We start from the raw sequence: 14,578 nt of genomic DNA on the forward strand, positions 1-14,578 counted from the left end.
GGGGGGGGGGCTTGGAGAAAGGCCAATTATAATAAGGGTTCTACACCGTCTAATCCAATGTCTTTGGTGCTCGGAAGCTCTCGAAGCATCTCCAACCTTTCTGAGTATAGTTTCGTCAGCAAGTTACAGGTACCGCTGACGAGCTTACTGACGTTGAATCTGACGCTCAGTCTGCAGAGCGTCAGAAGGGCGTCCGCAGAAGTAAGTTGGACAAGGCTAACCCTGCCTTGTTAGTCCGTCAGGTTGCTGCAGCTAAAGAGATGTCATAGCTTTCCAAAGAACGTGTCAATGTCGTACAATAACAAGTCGAACTAAACTATTCTCAATTCAAGCTAATTCAGACGATACTACTATGTGTGAGTATTTGAATTTAAAACACCGGCGAGTGTTAAACAGAATACGCTCTGAGATGAATCGCATCCAAGAAAACCGGCACAGCCCTTCAATTCGTTCCGGCTAACTCGGCATCAGCTCAAGAGACTGTAGAACTGACTCCAAACGATCAAAACCTTCCGGGCATTGCTGAACAAGCACTTATTTGACTATGAAAACGTAAGGAATTATAACATTCATTTAGTAGGCAGATCTAATTAATCTATATGCATACTATCTCCTTCAAGAAGTTAATTAATCTGTATTGCTTCATTATGCTTCGCCGTGAAGGTACCGCAGCTCATTAATCAGATCTCTATGAAGTTGAAAATGGTTCGCCGTATTTTGCATTAAATGTGTTAGTGCACGCAAGATCAGCAAATAATGCTGCTCGCAAACTTGCATCAGCCCTGTGGGCGGTTATAGGAGAGTAATCATCGAGTTGATTCTCTGGATCCTTGATGTCCATCTTGTCTTCCATTATCATCTTATGTAGAACAACTGTAGCCATCGCTTCGGCAGACCACAGTCGGAAAGGAGCCGCGAGAATGCGCCAGCGAGCGTGCAAAAGGCCAAAACACCATTCACGTGACAGCCTTCTTGACATATTACAAAGTGACGCTCTTTTGTGTCGACTGGATGGCAGATGGCTTACTACTGCACTTTTTTCTTCATCTTCATCTAGAAGGTCCAGAACTCACTTTCCGGAGTAATATTGAGCGGTGTTCACCGTGCAGTCGCTCTTCAACTTTGTAGAATCGCCGATTGTTCAGGCTTACTGCTGCGATTCGCAGTTGCTCAGTCGTTTCTAAATATCATCCAGAAATTTATTTCCCTATAAATTGAATGCAATTTGTCACTGTCATTGACATTGCTCTGATTAGACGAACCCATTTGATCAGTAATCCTATATGCGCTGTAAACCAAGTTGCACACCGATCAATTGTTAAATAGTGCATTGTTTATACCAGATCGGTATGTATCTAGCTTAATCACTCACACTCTCAAATTGGTTAAGTGGGTTGGTAGCTTGAGGAAATCAACATTGTGAAGGAAGTATTATTGAAGATGCTGTTACCTGTACTTTGCTCGCGCTACGTTAGCTTCAGTGAGCGCTAATATGAACATATTTTGCTACTGAACGCAACCACAATATTTACGTACCAAAAGTACGCACGTCTCGCTCGCATGGTATGTTGAAAAGAGCCAGTCAGGTCGTGCGTCATGCAGCTGCTTGGACCTGCGGTGGATACAAACCATTGTGTGGCTCTGAGGAGTGGATAGAGAAAATAGGAAGATGTAACAGAACCAATGCCATTCCCTCTTTTGCATTATCAAGCATAAGCGCGTGGTTGATCTAAACGATCAACGTCCAACATGTCTTGAGCCCAATGGCGCCACTGCCAATGTCGGTAAAGCTCGTGATGGAGCTGCACCGCCAACGCCGGCGCTGATGCTAGTCACGAAAGGGCTGAGATGGCGGATGGTGCCGAAGAGACGAGCACAGCCATCGTTATCAAGAGGGCTGGTGCCAACAACCTCGAAGGTGGTGCAGCGACTGACGAGGACAAAGAACCCGCTACGATTACAAGAATGCTAACACTAATGGAAGGCTTAGAAGGGTCGCTTAAGAGCCGCATGGAGTCGCAGGCAAAGGCGGGCGAAGGGTCCGAGGGCGGCGACAGGCGTTCGCGCAACATCGATCGCCCGATGACACCCCCTACGATCTCCAGTTTGTTGCGTCCGACTTGGAATAAGGCGAAAGGATGCATCTCGACTCTTTGGTTGGTAAAATAGTACGCCGATCATGGCGATTCCGGGAAGATCGGTGGAATCACCACAGTACTGTGGACAATAGCAGCCGGGATATGGGTTACAGGTGTCCGAACTGCCGCGGGTGTATGCGGCAGTGCAAGCAGTGGAAGACGTCAAGGTGGACTACTTGGGACATTATCTGTCCGGCTCTGCAGAGCGATAGTACAGTAAGCAAGTTGAATCTTGGTGAAACCAACTTCCTACACTACAATACGAGACGGAAAAGATGCTTGAAGTATTTAAGACGAACATCACACAGGCACAGGCGATGTGGCTGTTTAGGGCTTTGAAAGAGAGTCAGAGAACATGGCAGGTACTACAAGTATTTGGTAGTTGTGGCTGAGGCGTGCAGGTGGTCTGCGGACTATTTAACCCCTAACAATATCGCGCAGTAGGAGTCTTCTGAACTACCAACGATACTCATAGAGGATCCAGTAGGCATCTTGTAAGGGACAAGTCGTGGTTAGTAGATATGGTGGCGTGCGGCGACCTGTGTCTGCATTCAAATGGAATGTGGTGAGGGCGGTCTCGTCGTCATTGCGTATGCCTGCTTGCGGCAAAGCACACACTGTGAAGCTCACAGATGTATATTGCGCTGCGGACGTTGAGCATAATCAGATTTCGAATTGCAAGTTCGACAAAAGGCTTCATGTTGGCATACAAAGACGGCAAGCGTGCGGTCGCCACCAAGACGGACGGGTCGGTGGCGTTCGATGTTGAACTGCATAGGAATGTGTTGGAAGGTCGTCTTTGCAGCCCTGGACGAGAAAGCCAACACGTCCTCGGACGTGGCGAGTGCAGTGCAAAAGGGCACCCTCCTGAATTTCCACAAGTGCCTAGGGCACCTCAATTTCGACGCGGTAAAGCGTCTAGCACGCGATCGGAGCTCATGCATCGAGCGGATCGTTCACAAGAATGTGAATCGCTTGATCAGTGCTCAAGGTAAGAAGACTAAGAAGAAGCAGTCGTCTAAGGGCACGGGAGAGCACTCTAGATCACAGCAAGATTGGCTCAAAAACCGCTATATGACCACCCTCGTTGATCAAAAAAGCAATTACTGAAGGGTCTTTCCAGCGAGGACCAAGGCCATGGCCGAGGAGCTGCAGGCTCTCCAGGCCAACGAGGTGTGGGAAGTGGTTAAAATGCCGCGTGGTGTGCACATGTTGCACACCAAGTGGGTGCACAAGACAAAGCTGGGCGCTGAGAGTCTCATAGAGCAATAGAAGGCGCGTCTGGTGGCGAATGAAATGAGCAAGAACTTGAGGTAAATTATGCGATCATCTTAGCCGCTATGATCGAAATGTCCAGCGTTAAGTTGATGCTGGTCCAAGCGAGAAAATGGAGGGTGCCGGCAAAGCACGGTGCCGTCCAAAATGTCTCTGTGAAGGCGGATAAGATGCCAAACTCGACATCTTTGTCCAAATTTCGCAGGGCATTGAGATTCCTGAGAATATTTTGAGGGCAATCGGTGTCAAGATCAAGGAAAAACTTGTCCTGGAACCGAAGAAGCACTGTACGGCCTTAAGAAGGCTGGGAGGGTTGGGAGCAAGCTCTTGTACCACAAACTGGTCGAGATAGGCTTTGTCCAGAGCCTCGTCAAAATGTGTCTATACATTCGAATGTGAGCTTGTGTTCTCGTCGCTGTAGGCGTGTATGTGGATGACCTTTTGGTCACCAGAACTGAGCAAAATGCTGTAGATCCGTTCTTCGGTGAGCCCGCGCCACTCTCGATCAAGAACCTGGACTTGCACACAAGTTCTAGGGATACGTGTGGCGTAGGACGCCACAATGTGCCCGGTGGTCGGTGCCGGTAACGTGGTGACTGTCGCGAAGTTCTAGTTGGTCGTAGAAAACTTGCTATGGATAGCAAGGTGTACAAACCCGGCCATTGCGTTCGACATGAACAAGATATTATGGCGCACGCACGAGCCGACGACGTTGCCGCCGCTTCACAGTCCCCACGCCAAAGTCTTTCGTATCCGAATACGCGTATACCTGCATTGCATTTCAACAGATTACACTCTGGCTCTTTCCGAGTCGGGCTTGATCGGAGTACCGATCGCACGAGATCCAGAATCTCTGCCTGCAGGACAGGCCAAAGAAATAATTAATATCGATGAACAATGGTCTTCACATCTGAACACATACCTTTGATGACTGAACGCGGATAGCTCTTATCTTTGACGGGAGATCAGTCTGCATCGCAACCCGGAACTTCGTTGGCATTGACAGCGTAAAATCAATGGTATGGACCCAAGTTAGTGCTTTTTGCGCCAGTTTAAGCGTTTCCATTGCAACATTCCATTGGTTCATGGCAGACACGGTGTCCATTGAATATACTCCAATTCCAGGAATATCAACGACTGCGTCGCTTTCTTTGAGACCCTTCCACGTTTTCTGCATTGCTACAACCTTTCGCGTGCAAGCTTTAAGGTGGTCGGGTCGTAGCATTCGAGTTATAGATTCTGGTGCGATTGTTTGCTTTGTTGGTGGCAGATCCGACTTCCTGTATGCTGTTGGGGCCTTGAATTTGAACGCATAGGCAACTGTTTTGAAACGTTAGAGAATGTCGTACGAGGATTCATAAGTCACGTCGCCCGTTAGAACCAACTGAACTGAAGTGAGACTTAAGTTTTCTGCGTACAGGTCCGAGTCTTCATGTGCTGATGCGGCCGCTTTCTTTCGCTGGGCCTTCTTTTCTTTAGTGCTTGTTTTTGGTCTGTCATGAGAACGAGGTGGACTGTCAATTACGAAAGATGTGACAGCTCCAGCGGGCTCCAACATATTGTTCATGCTGCTTGTTCCCTCATGAGCACAAACGGTGGTGTCCTCAAGGACACAACCACCAACGAAGTCCACAAATACGGCCGACTGCCCCGACTGCCCCAACTACCCCGACTGGCCCGACTGGCCTTCTGTAACCGATTGGGCTTGTTCGTGCGGATCTGACACATCACATTCAAATGGTGCCGAGTCTAAAACAGTACTGGTCCACCTCAGTCTTCGCGTAGACAAGCAAGCTCATTATTCCACCGAGTAGTTCCTTTTGTGCCGAGGAAAATCCATAATCACTTGAAGCGATCTCTTCCCGTAGATATTTGAGTACGTGGAATTGACAGAGAAGGATGGTAACGTCTGGAAATGCCGCCTTTAACACCGAAAGCTCGGTGAAGTCCTTCACACATTTCAACCGTTTCTAAGCTGAATTATTCGTCTCGAACTCCTCCAGCGTCGTGAGTAGTGTATGGTATTGTTCATTCTGGAGCGGAGCGTGCTGCACGAACTGTCCCTTTTGGAAAGTATCATGTGCCATTAGAGAAAACACCTTGTACTTGGATTTGTTTGTACCATGAGTAGCGTCCATCAGTAGGACCTCTGGGAACTGTTCAAATATCTGTCGCATATGCTTCGTTTGCAGGGTAATGCACGTAGCAACTTTCTGCTCATATACGATTTAGTGTTAGAAAAAATATGAGTGGTAAAACTATCGTACCTACTGATTAATGTCATCCACGAAAATCCTGCCACCTTTTCCGGGGGTGTCTCCAAATTGCTTCATCCACTTTTTCAACCTCTTCTCAGCCGTGCTGGGTCCATCTCGTGCATCACGCTCCTTCAACTTGCGCACTAGGTTGCGGACATCTTGAGAAGTGGGGTTGCTCTCGGAATTGTCCTTGATGAAATGCAAAATGCTAGTTTCTTAACCCCTCTTTTTCGTAGTTCGTTCAGCGTACGCATGGACTCTTCCTCAAGAACGACCCGATTAGATGGATGAGATTTGAATGACTGGACGTTGAGCCGATGGTTGTGCTCCAGCTGACAGCGGGTAACTTTGATAGCAAACGTGTTCGTCGCAGTATCCACGACTTGCACGCAGGTATTTATCTGCATTCATATAGCTCGAGTTAGTATGTTCAGCCCATGAATATGTACCCTTCCACACTGAGCCCCACTGAACCCGACTGACCCTGATCGATAGTAAGCATACCTGAGCTTTGCATCCCTTCGACCGCGTCTCCTAGTGTGGCCTCTTACCAGATCCTTTGGTCTTGTATGTACCATAATGTGTGCAGACAAACATACGCGCGTACTGGACCCACTCTTCAGGAATTTTTACAGCCGTTGACTGATTCTTGTCGATACGCGAGTTGCGCTCAGCCACGGTAGTATTTGACCTACAGCGATCATGTCAAATCAAAATACCTCGCATTAGAAACCAATAGCAAGCACAGCACGCCATAGTACTATAAGCTGAGATTACCTGAAACGTCTTGTGCTGGTATGCGGCAAAGAATTCATCAAACTCCTGCCACGTGGAAAATTGTAGCTGCTCTGGAGATGCAGCTAGCACATTGCACGATCCACCACACTCGCTCTTACTGCTCGTCGATTCGTGTACTTCGGGTCAGCTCACAGATTCTCTCGACTCATTCCCACCACTGGCGCTCGGTGAAGACTGCCAGACATCGCCCTGGGATGCCTCAAATAACGAGCTATCGCCGCCTTCGTCGACACACACAGGAAGGGGGCGCTTGGGAGCAGCGCGCACCCGCACGTCCATCGATTTCTCTTATTTCCCCCCCCGTCAAGATTTGTGGCTGACAGCCAGCACTAGCTTCAGCGGTATACCCGCATACGCCGCCGCTACGGATGCAACAGATCGGAGAGGATTTGTAGGGGAAGGGTTACAGTCGGGCAAAATACTCACTTCCTAAGAACAAAATTGAAGATCGTAAGGAGTCGCGCAACTCGACGATGGGGAGTGTTAAAAAGAGCCAGTCAGGGAGCTAGTAGCAGCGTCTCGTACGTCGTGCAGCTGCTTGGACCTCAGCGCTGGACATGCAGTGGATACAAACCACTGTATGGCTCTGAGGAATGGATAAAAAGATAAGAAGAGATAACAGAACAAATGCTACTCCCTCTTTTGCATTATCAAGCATAAGCGCGTGGCCGATCTAAGCGACCAACAACCAACATAGTATTGGTACCCAGTCGATTCTTCCAAGTTATCATGGAGATGAAGAAAACGCTGCACCAGGCGGAGTCAGAATTGAAAATGGTATGAAAATTTTTGTCACTTGAACGCCACTAAAATTGCCAGACATCTCCCAAAATATCGCTCCGGTCACAACTGGATAGATGACCATATTGACTCTCTACTGTATTGTGCCACCAAGGTCAGCGGTCGATGGCGGCTGACATTGCTAGCATATGGAGGGTGTACCGCGGTTTGCATTGTATGTAGAAGTGCCCCTAGGGCCCTCGCAGCGTCTGTAGGCGCTTGGTTGGACCAAGGACCGCAATATCAAACTGTCGCACTTCTAGAACCTGCATATTGTACCTTTCTGCCAGTGTGACAGCTCAGCATGGTACCTTGCAGCATCAATGCAAGCTGTCGTGCATCATAGAACAAATAACATCTTCCAGGCACGCTCAGAGGGAAGCTGGGAGATGCAAATGTTCCCGAACGCTCGCATGTCGCGTGCAAGGGTTGTGGCGGTGCACGGCGAAGTTAAGGATTTCATTTGCATACAATTCATATGATTATCAGAGTGCTGACCACCCAAAAATGGTCAACCACTTCAGAAATTGTTAGCGGTTTCTGAAATGGTTCACCTAAACATGTAAACCTTTTCAGAAAAAAAAATGTGAGTTAACCATGAAAATATGGTCGACCATTTCGCAAAATAATCGCCACGAAAAAGTTAATTCTGACTCCCCCTATTTGTGCTGAAGTGCAATTTCGTCGGTAATATGCTTCCGACCCGGGAATCCCGAGTAACACGCGGCATTAAATAGTTCAAGCCTGGTGAGTCACCAGGCTTGAACTACAGGGGTCACCAGGTGACCTGTTTCATTTCGAAAATAAGGGGGCTACTATTCGGATGATTTTCTGTAGACGAACGTCTCAGGAAGGCCCATTCTTTTCGGACTACATTGTGACAGTCACACAATCAACCGACCTTCAAAGACGGCATCAACTGTCACTAATCCGCAACAGTATCCCATTACGCTCCACAAAAACCTGTGCGGATCTAGAACACACACATCAAGCGCTCATTCGTCAATTCTCCCTGAGCAGTTCAAGTCTCCCTTGTCCACAATGGACCAGACGCGCCCCCTCCGCTCGCACTCGTACTCCAATCTGGACGAGGTGACGTTTACACACCTCAACTGGGTCATCGCTCTGGACTTTGCAGCCCAGCAGCTCAAGGGATACGCCGAGTACACTTTCCACCACGCGTCGACCGCCACGTCTTCCGTTGTGGTGCTAGACACGCACCATTTGAACGTCTCTAAGGCCTATGCGGACGGCAAGGAGACGACCTTCACTCTGGCCGAGAAGGAGCACCCAGTGTTCGGCCGCGCACTCGTCGTATCCGTGCCAACCCACGCCACAAAGATCCGTGTGGATTACACCACGTCGACGGCCTCTAGTGGCCTGCAGTGGCTCAGCAAGGAGCTAACGGCGGGCAAGACGCACCCCTACCTCTTCACGCAGTGCCAGGCCATCCACGCACGCACTATCGTGCCGTGTCCGGACACGCCGGCCTGCAAATTCACGTACTCAGCCACCGTCACAGTGCCGGACTGGTGCACGTGTCTGATGAGCGCAATTGCGGACCCCCAGGGCCGTAAGAACCACAACAGTGTGGACTCCACCTACCAGGTCTCATTCCAGCAGTCAGTGCCCATTCCTTCCTATCTTCTGGCCATAGTGGCCGGCAAACTGGAGAGTGTGGACTTGGGTCCGCGTAGTCGCGTCTGGGCCGAGCCTACTGTGGTTACTAAAGCCGCGCATGAGTTTGCACAGACTGAGGCCTTTTTGCAGCATGCCGAGGAGATCACAGGCCAGGAATATGTGTGGAAGAGATACGATCTCGTGTGTCTACCGCCTTCCTTCCCGTACGGAGGCATGGAGAACCCGTGCTTGACGTTCGTGACCCCCACGCTACTGGCAGGAGACCGCTCGCTTGCTGACGTTGTGGCCCACGAGATCTCGCACTCGTGGACTGGAAACCTCGTGACGAACCGCTCGTGGACGGACTTCTGGCTCAATGAGGGCTGGACCATGTGGCTGGAACGGAAGATCCAGACGCGCATTGCGCAGGATCCCAAGGCTTACGACCTCAAGGCTGCAATGGGACTACGTGACCTGATCGAGTCGGTGGAGGAGTTCGGCCACACACATCCGTACACGGCGCTGGTGCCTAACACGGACGGCATCGACCCAGACGAGGTGTTTTCCTCGATCCCGTATGAAAAGGGCTTCAACTTCCTACACTATTTGTCAACGGTGGTTGGAGGCCACGAAGTGTTCGATAAGTTCGCCAAGGCTTACATCCAGGAGTTCAAGTTTAAAACACTCACTTCGAGTGAGTTCCGCGCCTTCTTTGAAAAGTACTTTGCTGACAAACAGGAGGCTCTACGTACGATCGACTGGGAGGCCTGGTACCACTCGCCTGGTATGCCTCCTGTGGCCAATAAGTTCGATACAACGTTGACCGGTCAAGCGACCAAATTGGGCGAGCAGATGACGTCCAGTAGCAACCCGGAAACGTGGACGAGTGTTGGTCAGGATGTACTGAAGAAGTGGCCAACAAGTCTGTGGATTCTTCTGCTCGACACGCTGCTACTGAAACAGGAACACGCGAGCTTCACGCCTGCTCATCTGGATGCCATCGACTCGTTCACGCACCACCATTTGACAACCACGAACAACTCGGAGCTGCGGTTCCGTTGGTACACCTTGTCGCTGCGTTCGGGCGACCTGCGTGTGCTTGACAGGGCTGTGGAGATGCTCAAAGAACAGGGTCGTATGAAGTTCGTGCGCCCGCTCTTCCGTGATTTGTGCACAGCTTTGGGTCCTGCTCAGGCTGAGGCAATCTTTGCGGACTGTAAACATTTGTACCACCCGATCGCCGCCAAGATGATCCAACGTGACATTGAGAACAGCATCGCCAAGGCTAAAGGCAGGAAGGTCAAGTTCGCTTCCCCGACGACTCCTAGTGCTCTGGCACAGTGGCTGGGAGTGTCGGACGAGGTCGTGACCTATGCCGCTGTGGCCGCTGCTGTCACTACGGTGGCGCTTATCGTTGTGTCTCGCCGACGGTAGACATACCGCATGATCCAGACCACAGCGTCAAGATACGAAACACACCAAAAAATCGGGTAAGTGTCGCCTAGCACAATTTGAATGAACAAACACGTTTGCGAATTAGGAGTTCGGTATCTGCGATTGTTCAATACTGGAATTGTCAACACTAGTAGGGCTTCTGTAGTATGTGTATCACTCAGGCTCAAGCGCAAGTCCAAAGCGCATGTTGTAACGGGGCCGACTGGAACGAAAACGCCTGGATTAATGAGCTAAGAAAGATGTCAGAACCAGGTACTGTCGTTCAGTGTCGGTAAAGCATTACTTAGTAAAGACTTTTCGAGCACCAAATTATACACTTCAGCTTTACTCCTGCTCACTACTTATTGTCGACCTCAGTCGGGTCCTTGTTGAGAATGAGATGTGCATTCCTCTGTCGTGTTTGCAGTTTGCCGGATACAATTACCTGAGAAGGATGGAAACAGGGAAACATCCTTGGGTTTACACCTGCGCAGCGAAGTACTATTTTGGCTTAGCTAAAGTTGGATGTAGCCGACCGAAATACACTTCAAATGTGGTCGCTAGTGAACAATTTGTGAAACGCTGGTTGCTGAAGCGGTAGGCCAACAATAGAAATCCGTTGCCAGGCCGAAACCAACGTAAGTGAAATCAAGCTAGCGGTTCAGCAATACTCTACTTGGTGGAAGACGTCGGACCACAACTTTACACTGCTCCCCCCAATAATGATTAGAAGTGGATTTTAGAGTCGTTATTATCACTAGCAGAATCACTAATATTACAGCATATTTCATGATGCACCATCAGTTCTCCAATTCACGGATCAAATGATAAGGAGTTTATTTCGAGCGAGTGCTTAGCACTGTAGTCCTCAGGTTTACGGCACGACCGTACTATTTGAAAAAGCACTCAGGGAGTGCCCTCTTTCTGGGGACTCGTTCGTTATTTGTACGTTGAGAAACTTATCAACGGGCTCTTCGTTTCGCCTTCTCCCACCAGTGGCTTTGGATGACCATTGTCCCACATGTGTTACCTGTAGCGACACAGTCACTCGTCCCTTGCTCTCCAAAGAAGCCGTGCATGTTCACTCGAATTCCGACCTCATTTTTCGTTCGTCCCAGCTTAGAACAAGTGTCATACCTTTTTTCTATCCGCCACCATGTCATCGCTCGATCATTTACTCTGCCCTGACACGACTGCGAGAAAACTAAGCAACCATAGCCTGCACTACTCAGATCCGTCCGACTTCAGGCTGTCGGATACCAGTTCAAAGCCGAATTCGAGGAGATGCTGCATTCCAGACTGTCAGAAGACAGCGAAGCGAGGTGGACGTTGCATCTCGCACGGTGGTGGCAACAAGTGCGCTGTAGATGGTTGTACTACAAGTGTAGTTAGTCGAGGACTATGTGTTGCACATGGAGGTGGCAAGCGATGTCAGACTCAAGGGTGTACGAAGAGTGCGCAGTCTGGGGGATTCTGCTGGGTTCATGGCGGAGGCAAGAAGTGCGGCTATCACGGTTGTTCCAAACGTGCACAGAGCGGTGGTGCCTGCATTGCTCATGGTAATTTATTTTTCACTTTTTTTTTACAGCTAATTCACCCTAATTCACCCTAAGCAAACCATATTTTCTCGTTTAGGTGGAGGCAAGCGGTGTCGTATCGACAGGTGCAACAAAGTTGTACAGTATGATGGTCTCTGTGTGGGCCACGGTGGCTATCGCAGATGTGTCTTCGAGAACTGCAATAAGCGCGCGATGGCTAATGATTTTTGCCAGCACCATGGTGGATCATCAGTTTGTCTCCTTGATCACTGTTTCAAGCGTGCTGTGCGTGGTGGAATGTGCTCTGAGCACAAAGCAGAAGCGTCAATGCAGTTAATGAACGGCAGTGGATTACCTGGAACGACCCATTCTGATGAAGACCGAGTGAATAAGTCTCAATGGCGAAATAAATTCCAAGAAGGTGAAGCCTCAAGGAAATCATCACCAACGCCTCGGACATCAAATGTACGGTCATATAAGGATATAGCGACGCGTTCTCCATCTCCTGTCAGATCTGTTCGTCAGCACCGAGACAATTTCCAAAGAGCCGACTCGCCCAAGGTTCCAGGATTCTCAGCACTTCTAAACGCCAACGATACGTTTCCTTCTTTCGCGTCGTCGTACACACGAAAACCCGATTTGTCCGAACCTTTTGTCCGACGCCAGCACCACCAAGAACACAAAGTTTTCCCTCTGCTACCAAGTATTCAATCCCTACCGAACTACCGCAGCAGAGTTTCATCCGTCGACAAGAGCCCTCACACGAGATTTGCAGACTCAGTAGCGACACCTGTGAGACCGGAGCTTCGAATTGTGGTCACAGAGGACAGAGATAGATCGCGGCGAGCACCCAGCACAGAAATTGAATATCGAGAAGAAGAAGACTACAAGTTGTACGTGCACTCCTATTACTACCAGAGAAATGAGGGGGCTTTACCGTGTTCCACACCATCAACTCGTCGGCATGCCTGGGGCAGATAAGTTATCGATTACCACTTATTTAAAATATCAGTATATTATAATACATAATTTCAAAGTCTCTTACGTTTTTTTTCATCACCAGCCCAGCAGACGTCTGAAGAAGGCATCGCCGATGTTATGGTGTTAAATATTCCTGTTGCTTTCGATCGGGCGAATTGCTTTTATTATGTCCTTCTTGATTTATTTCTTTCACTGTTCGCTACTGTACAAATGCCGACCAAAATAACAACTTGCTTTGCAACTACGTTTTGATTGGCTAATGTCAAATTATTAGTACTGTGGAAGATTATTACAGGCGAAGACTTGCATGGCCACCTTGCCTCCGGTCAGCACGCAGAGCAGTCAGGATGCTCGACACAGGGAGTTGCCTACCGTACACAGCGTAAATTTTATCTATCGCAGTATCACTAGTGTAACCCGAACGAATCAGTGTCGCCACGATATCCCAAAAGACCTTTCTCCGAGAAAATGCAAACTTGTTGGCACCTCGTTCGACCGGTGTAAAGTCCTTTGCTGGCTTGAGCCCACCATTACCAAACTGAAATTCGTGCCAGAGCTCGAACAAGTCCTTTGGTCGCTTTGATAACCGTGCAACTCTCTTTTCCGGATAAACTACCACATGTGAAGGCGCGTCTAAGCGGACTGCTGGCTGCATCATTACTCGCTTCAATATCGCCTGAATCTTTTGCAGTTCACGTTGATTTTCATGTCGAGACCGCTGCATCTCGCTCATAAGCTCTGACACTGAACGCTGTACGGCTGCATACTGCGAGTGAAGAGCAGCAAACTCTCGGCGAGAACCTTCTCCTCCTGTGCTGCTACCAGCAATAATTCCTCGACGATTAACGTCTGTTGCACTATCTTGAGTATCGATAGTGATGAGATTAAGTTGCGAGCCATCGCCCATGACAAAAAAAACCCACTCGGTCTATCGGATTTAGAGATTCACTCCCTCCCGAATTAACGTAAGCTCCAATAATTTTCTGCTTGAGTCGATCTGGAATGAGCTCGTATGTGTAGTTGTCAGAGGGTTCCATAGCTGCCCATAACAACGGCATCGCCAGTGTAGTTGCCACCGCCTCACCCATCACTTGTTTGATTGTAGGTGCTATCTGGTCAACTAATAGTGTTGGAGAAACACAGTCAATCCCATGTTTGCGTACGTAGAAACATGGACCTAGTGGTCCCGCCAGTGCTGCTGCGGTGCAGGCATCGGGGTATGGCTGCGTGTTGTCAATGTAGACGTCAACAACGCCTTTGCGTGTCCTCCAGCGACCACGGCGGTTAACAAAGACCTTTGACATTCCGCACCGAGAAGCATACGTTGCTGCACCCTTGCGAAAGCTGTGTGTTCCAAGTTTCCCTGTCTTCATATTCTTAAAAGCGGTGTTTGTAATGATGTCTCCCAGAAACCGACGCACCACGCGATTCCCATCCTTCGGGTGACCGTAGATGAACTCCGAGTTAGAAACATTCGTGCTCGTCTCAATGTAGACGGCCAAGTTGAGTAACGCACACATTTTTGGGTCCATACTGCCGAGTACAATCTGCTCAGGGGCGTCTCGTTCTTCATGTATGTTCTTCGACCATCGCATCTGGCACAATAGCGTGGAAGGGTACTGCCTATTCGGCACAAATTGGCAAACTGTAACTTCATCATGTCATCTATACGAGCCATAATGTGCCACTGCAAGGTAAGGACGCTGCTCACCATGTACGCCGTCTCACCCTTCCCCCATTTTGAGCGCACAAGAGA

General features: G+C 49.2%; 8 protein-coding genes across 8 annotated transcripts; 4 read left to right on the forward strand and 4 right to left on the reverse strand.

Annotated features, from left to right (window-relative positions):
- Positions 1–1,848: 1,848 nt before the first annotated feature.
- Positions 1,849–2,350, forward strand: PPTG_13042 (hypothetical protein; the record flags this gene model as incomplete). Its single annotated transcript, XM_008908750.1, has 2 exons — positions 1,849–2,160; positions 2,231–2,350. The coding sequence occupies 2 exons, from the start codon at positions 1,849–1,851 to the stop codon at positions 2,348–2,350; spliced, it is 432 nt and encodes a 143-aa protein (XP_008906998.1).
- A 568-nt stretch (positions 2,351–2,918) lies between these two features.
- Positions 2,919–3,410, forward strand: PPTG_13043 (hypothetical protein; the record flags this gene model as incomplete). The annotated part of the gene is made up of 2 exons (XM_008908751.1): positions 2,919–3,129; positions 3,262–3,410. The coding sequence occupies 2 exons, from the start codon at positions 2,919–2,921 to the stop codon at positions 3,408–3,410; spliced, it is 360 nt and encodes a 119-aa protein (XP_008906999.1).
- A 535-nt stretch (positions 3,411–3,945) lies between these two features.
- On the reverse strand, positions 3,946–4,590 carry PPTG_13044 (hypothetical protein; the record flags this gene model as incomplete). The annotated part of the gene is made up of 4 exons (XM_008908752.1): positions 3,946–4,044; positions 4,114–4,182; positions 4,244–4,270; positions 4,336–4,590. 4 exons carry the CDS (start codon positions 4,588–4,590, stop codon positions 3,946–3,948), a joined length of 450 nt encoding a protein of 149 aa, XP_008907000.1.
- Positions 4,591–4,746: 156 nt separating this feature from the next.
- Positions 4,747–4,980, reverse strand: PPTG_23160 (hypothetical protein; the record flags this gene model as incomplete). Its single annotated transcript, XM_008908753.1, has 1 exon — positions 4,747–4,980. One exon carries the CDS (start codon positions 4,978–4,980, stop codon positions 4,747–4,749), a length of 234 nt encoding a protein of 77 aa, XP_008907001.1.
- A 700-nt stretch (positions 4,981–5,680) lies between these two features.
- Positions 5,681–6,654, reverse strand: PPTG_23161 (hypothetical protein; the record flags this gene model as incomplete). The annotated part of the gene is made up of 4 exons (XM_008908754.1): positions 5,681–5,886; positions 5,922–6,053; positions 6,271–6,362; positions 6,602–6,654. The coding sequence occupies 4 exons, from the start codon at positions 6,652–6,654 to the stop codon at positions 5,681–5,683; spliced, it is 483 nt and encodes a 160-aa protein (XP_008907002.1).
- A 1,595-nt stretch (positions 6,655–8,249) lies between these two features.
- Positions 8,250–10,639, forward strand: PPTG_13045 (leukotriene A-4 hydrolase/aminopeptidase). Its single transcript, XM_008908755.1, has one exon. The coding sequence runs from the start codon at positions 8,291–8,293 to the stop codon at positions 10,301–10,303; it is 2,013 nt and encodes a 670-aa protein (XP_008907003.1). The 5' UTR covers positions 8,250–8,290; the 3' UTR covers positions 10,304–10,639.
- Positions 10,640–11,420: 781 nt separating this feature from the next.
- Positions 11,421–11,922, forward strand: PPTG_23162 (hypothetical protein). The gene has a single exon (XM_008908756.1). It carries the CDS (start codon positions 11,460–11,462, stop codon positions 11,913–11,915), a length of 456 nt encoding a protein of 151 aa, XP_008907004.1. The 5' UTR covers positions 11,421–11,459; the 3' UTR covers positions 11,916–11,922.
- Positions 11,923–13,111: 1,189 nt separating this feature from the next.
- Positions 13,112–14,417, reverse strand: PPTG_13046 (hypothetical protein; the record flags this gene model as incomplete). The annotated part of the gene is made up of 2 exons (XM_008908757.1): positions 13,112–13,683; positions 13,772–14,417. 2 exons carry the CDS (start codon positions 14,415–14,417, stop codon positions 13,112–13,114), a joined length of 1,218 nt encoding a protein of 405 aa, XP_008907005.1.
- Positions 14,418–14,578: the final 161 nt, after the last annotated feature.

The sequence above is a fragment of the Phytophthora parasitica genome (genome assembly GCF_000247585.1).
Source record: "Phytophthora parasitica INRA-310 unplaced genomic scaffold supercont2.31, whole genome shotgun sequence".
Lineage (NCBI taxonomy): Eukaryota > Oomycota > Peronosporomycetes > Peronosporales > Peronosporaceae > Phytophthora > Phytophthora nicotianae.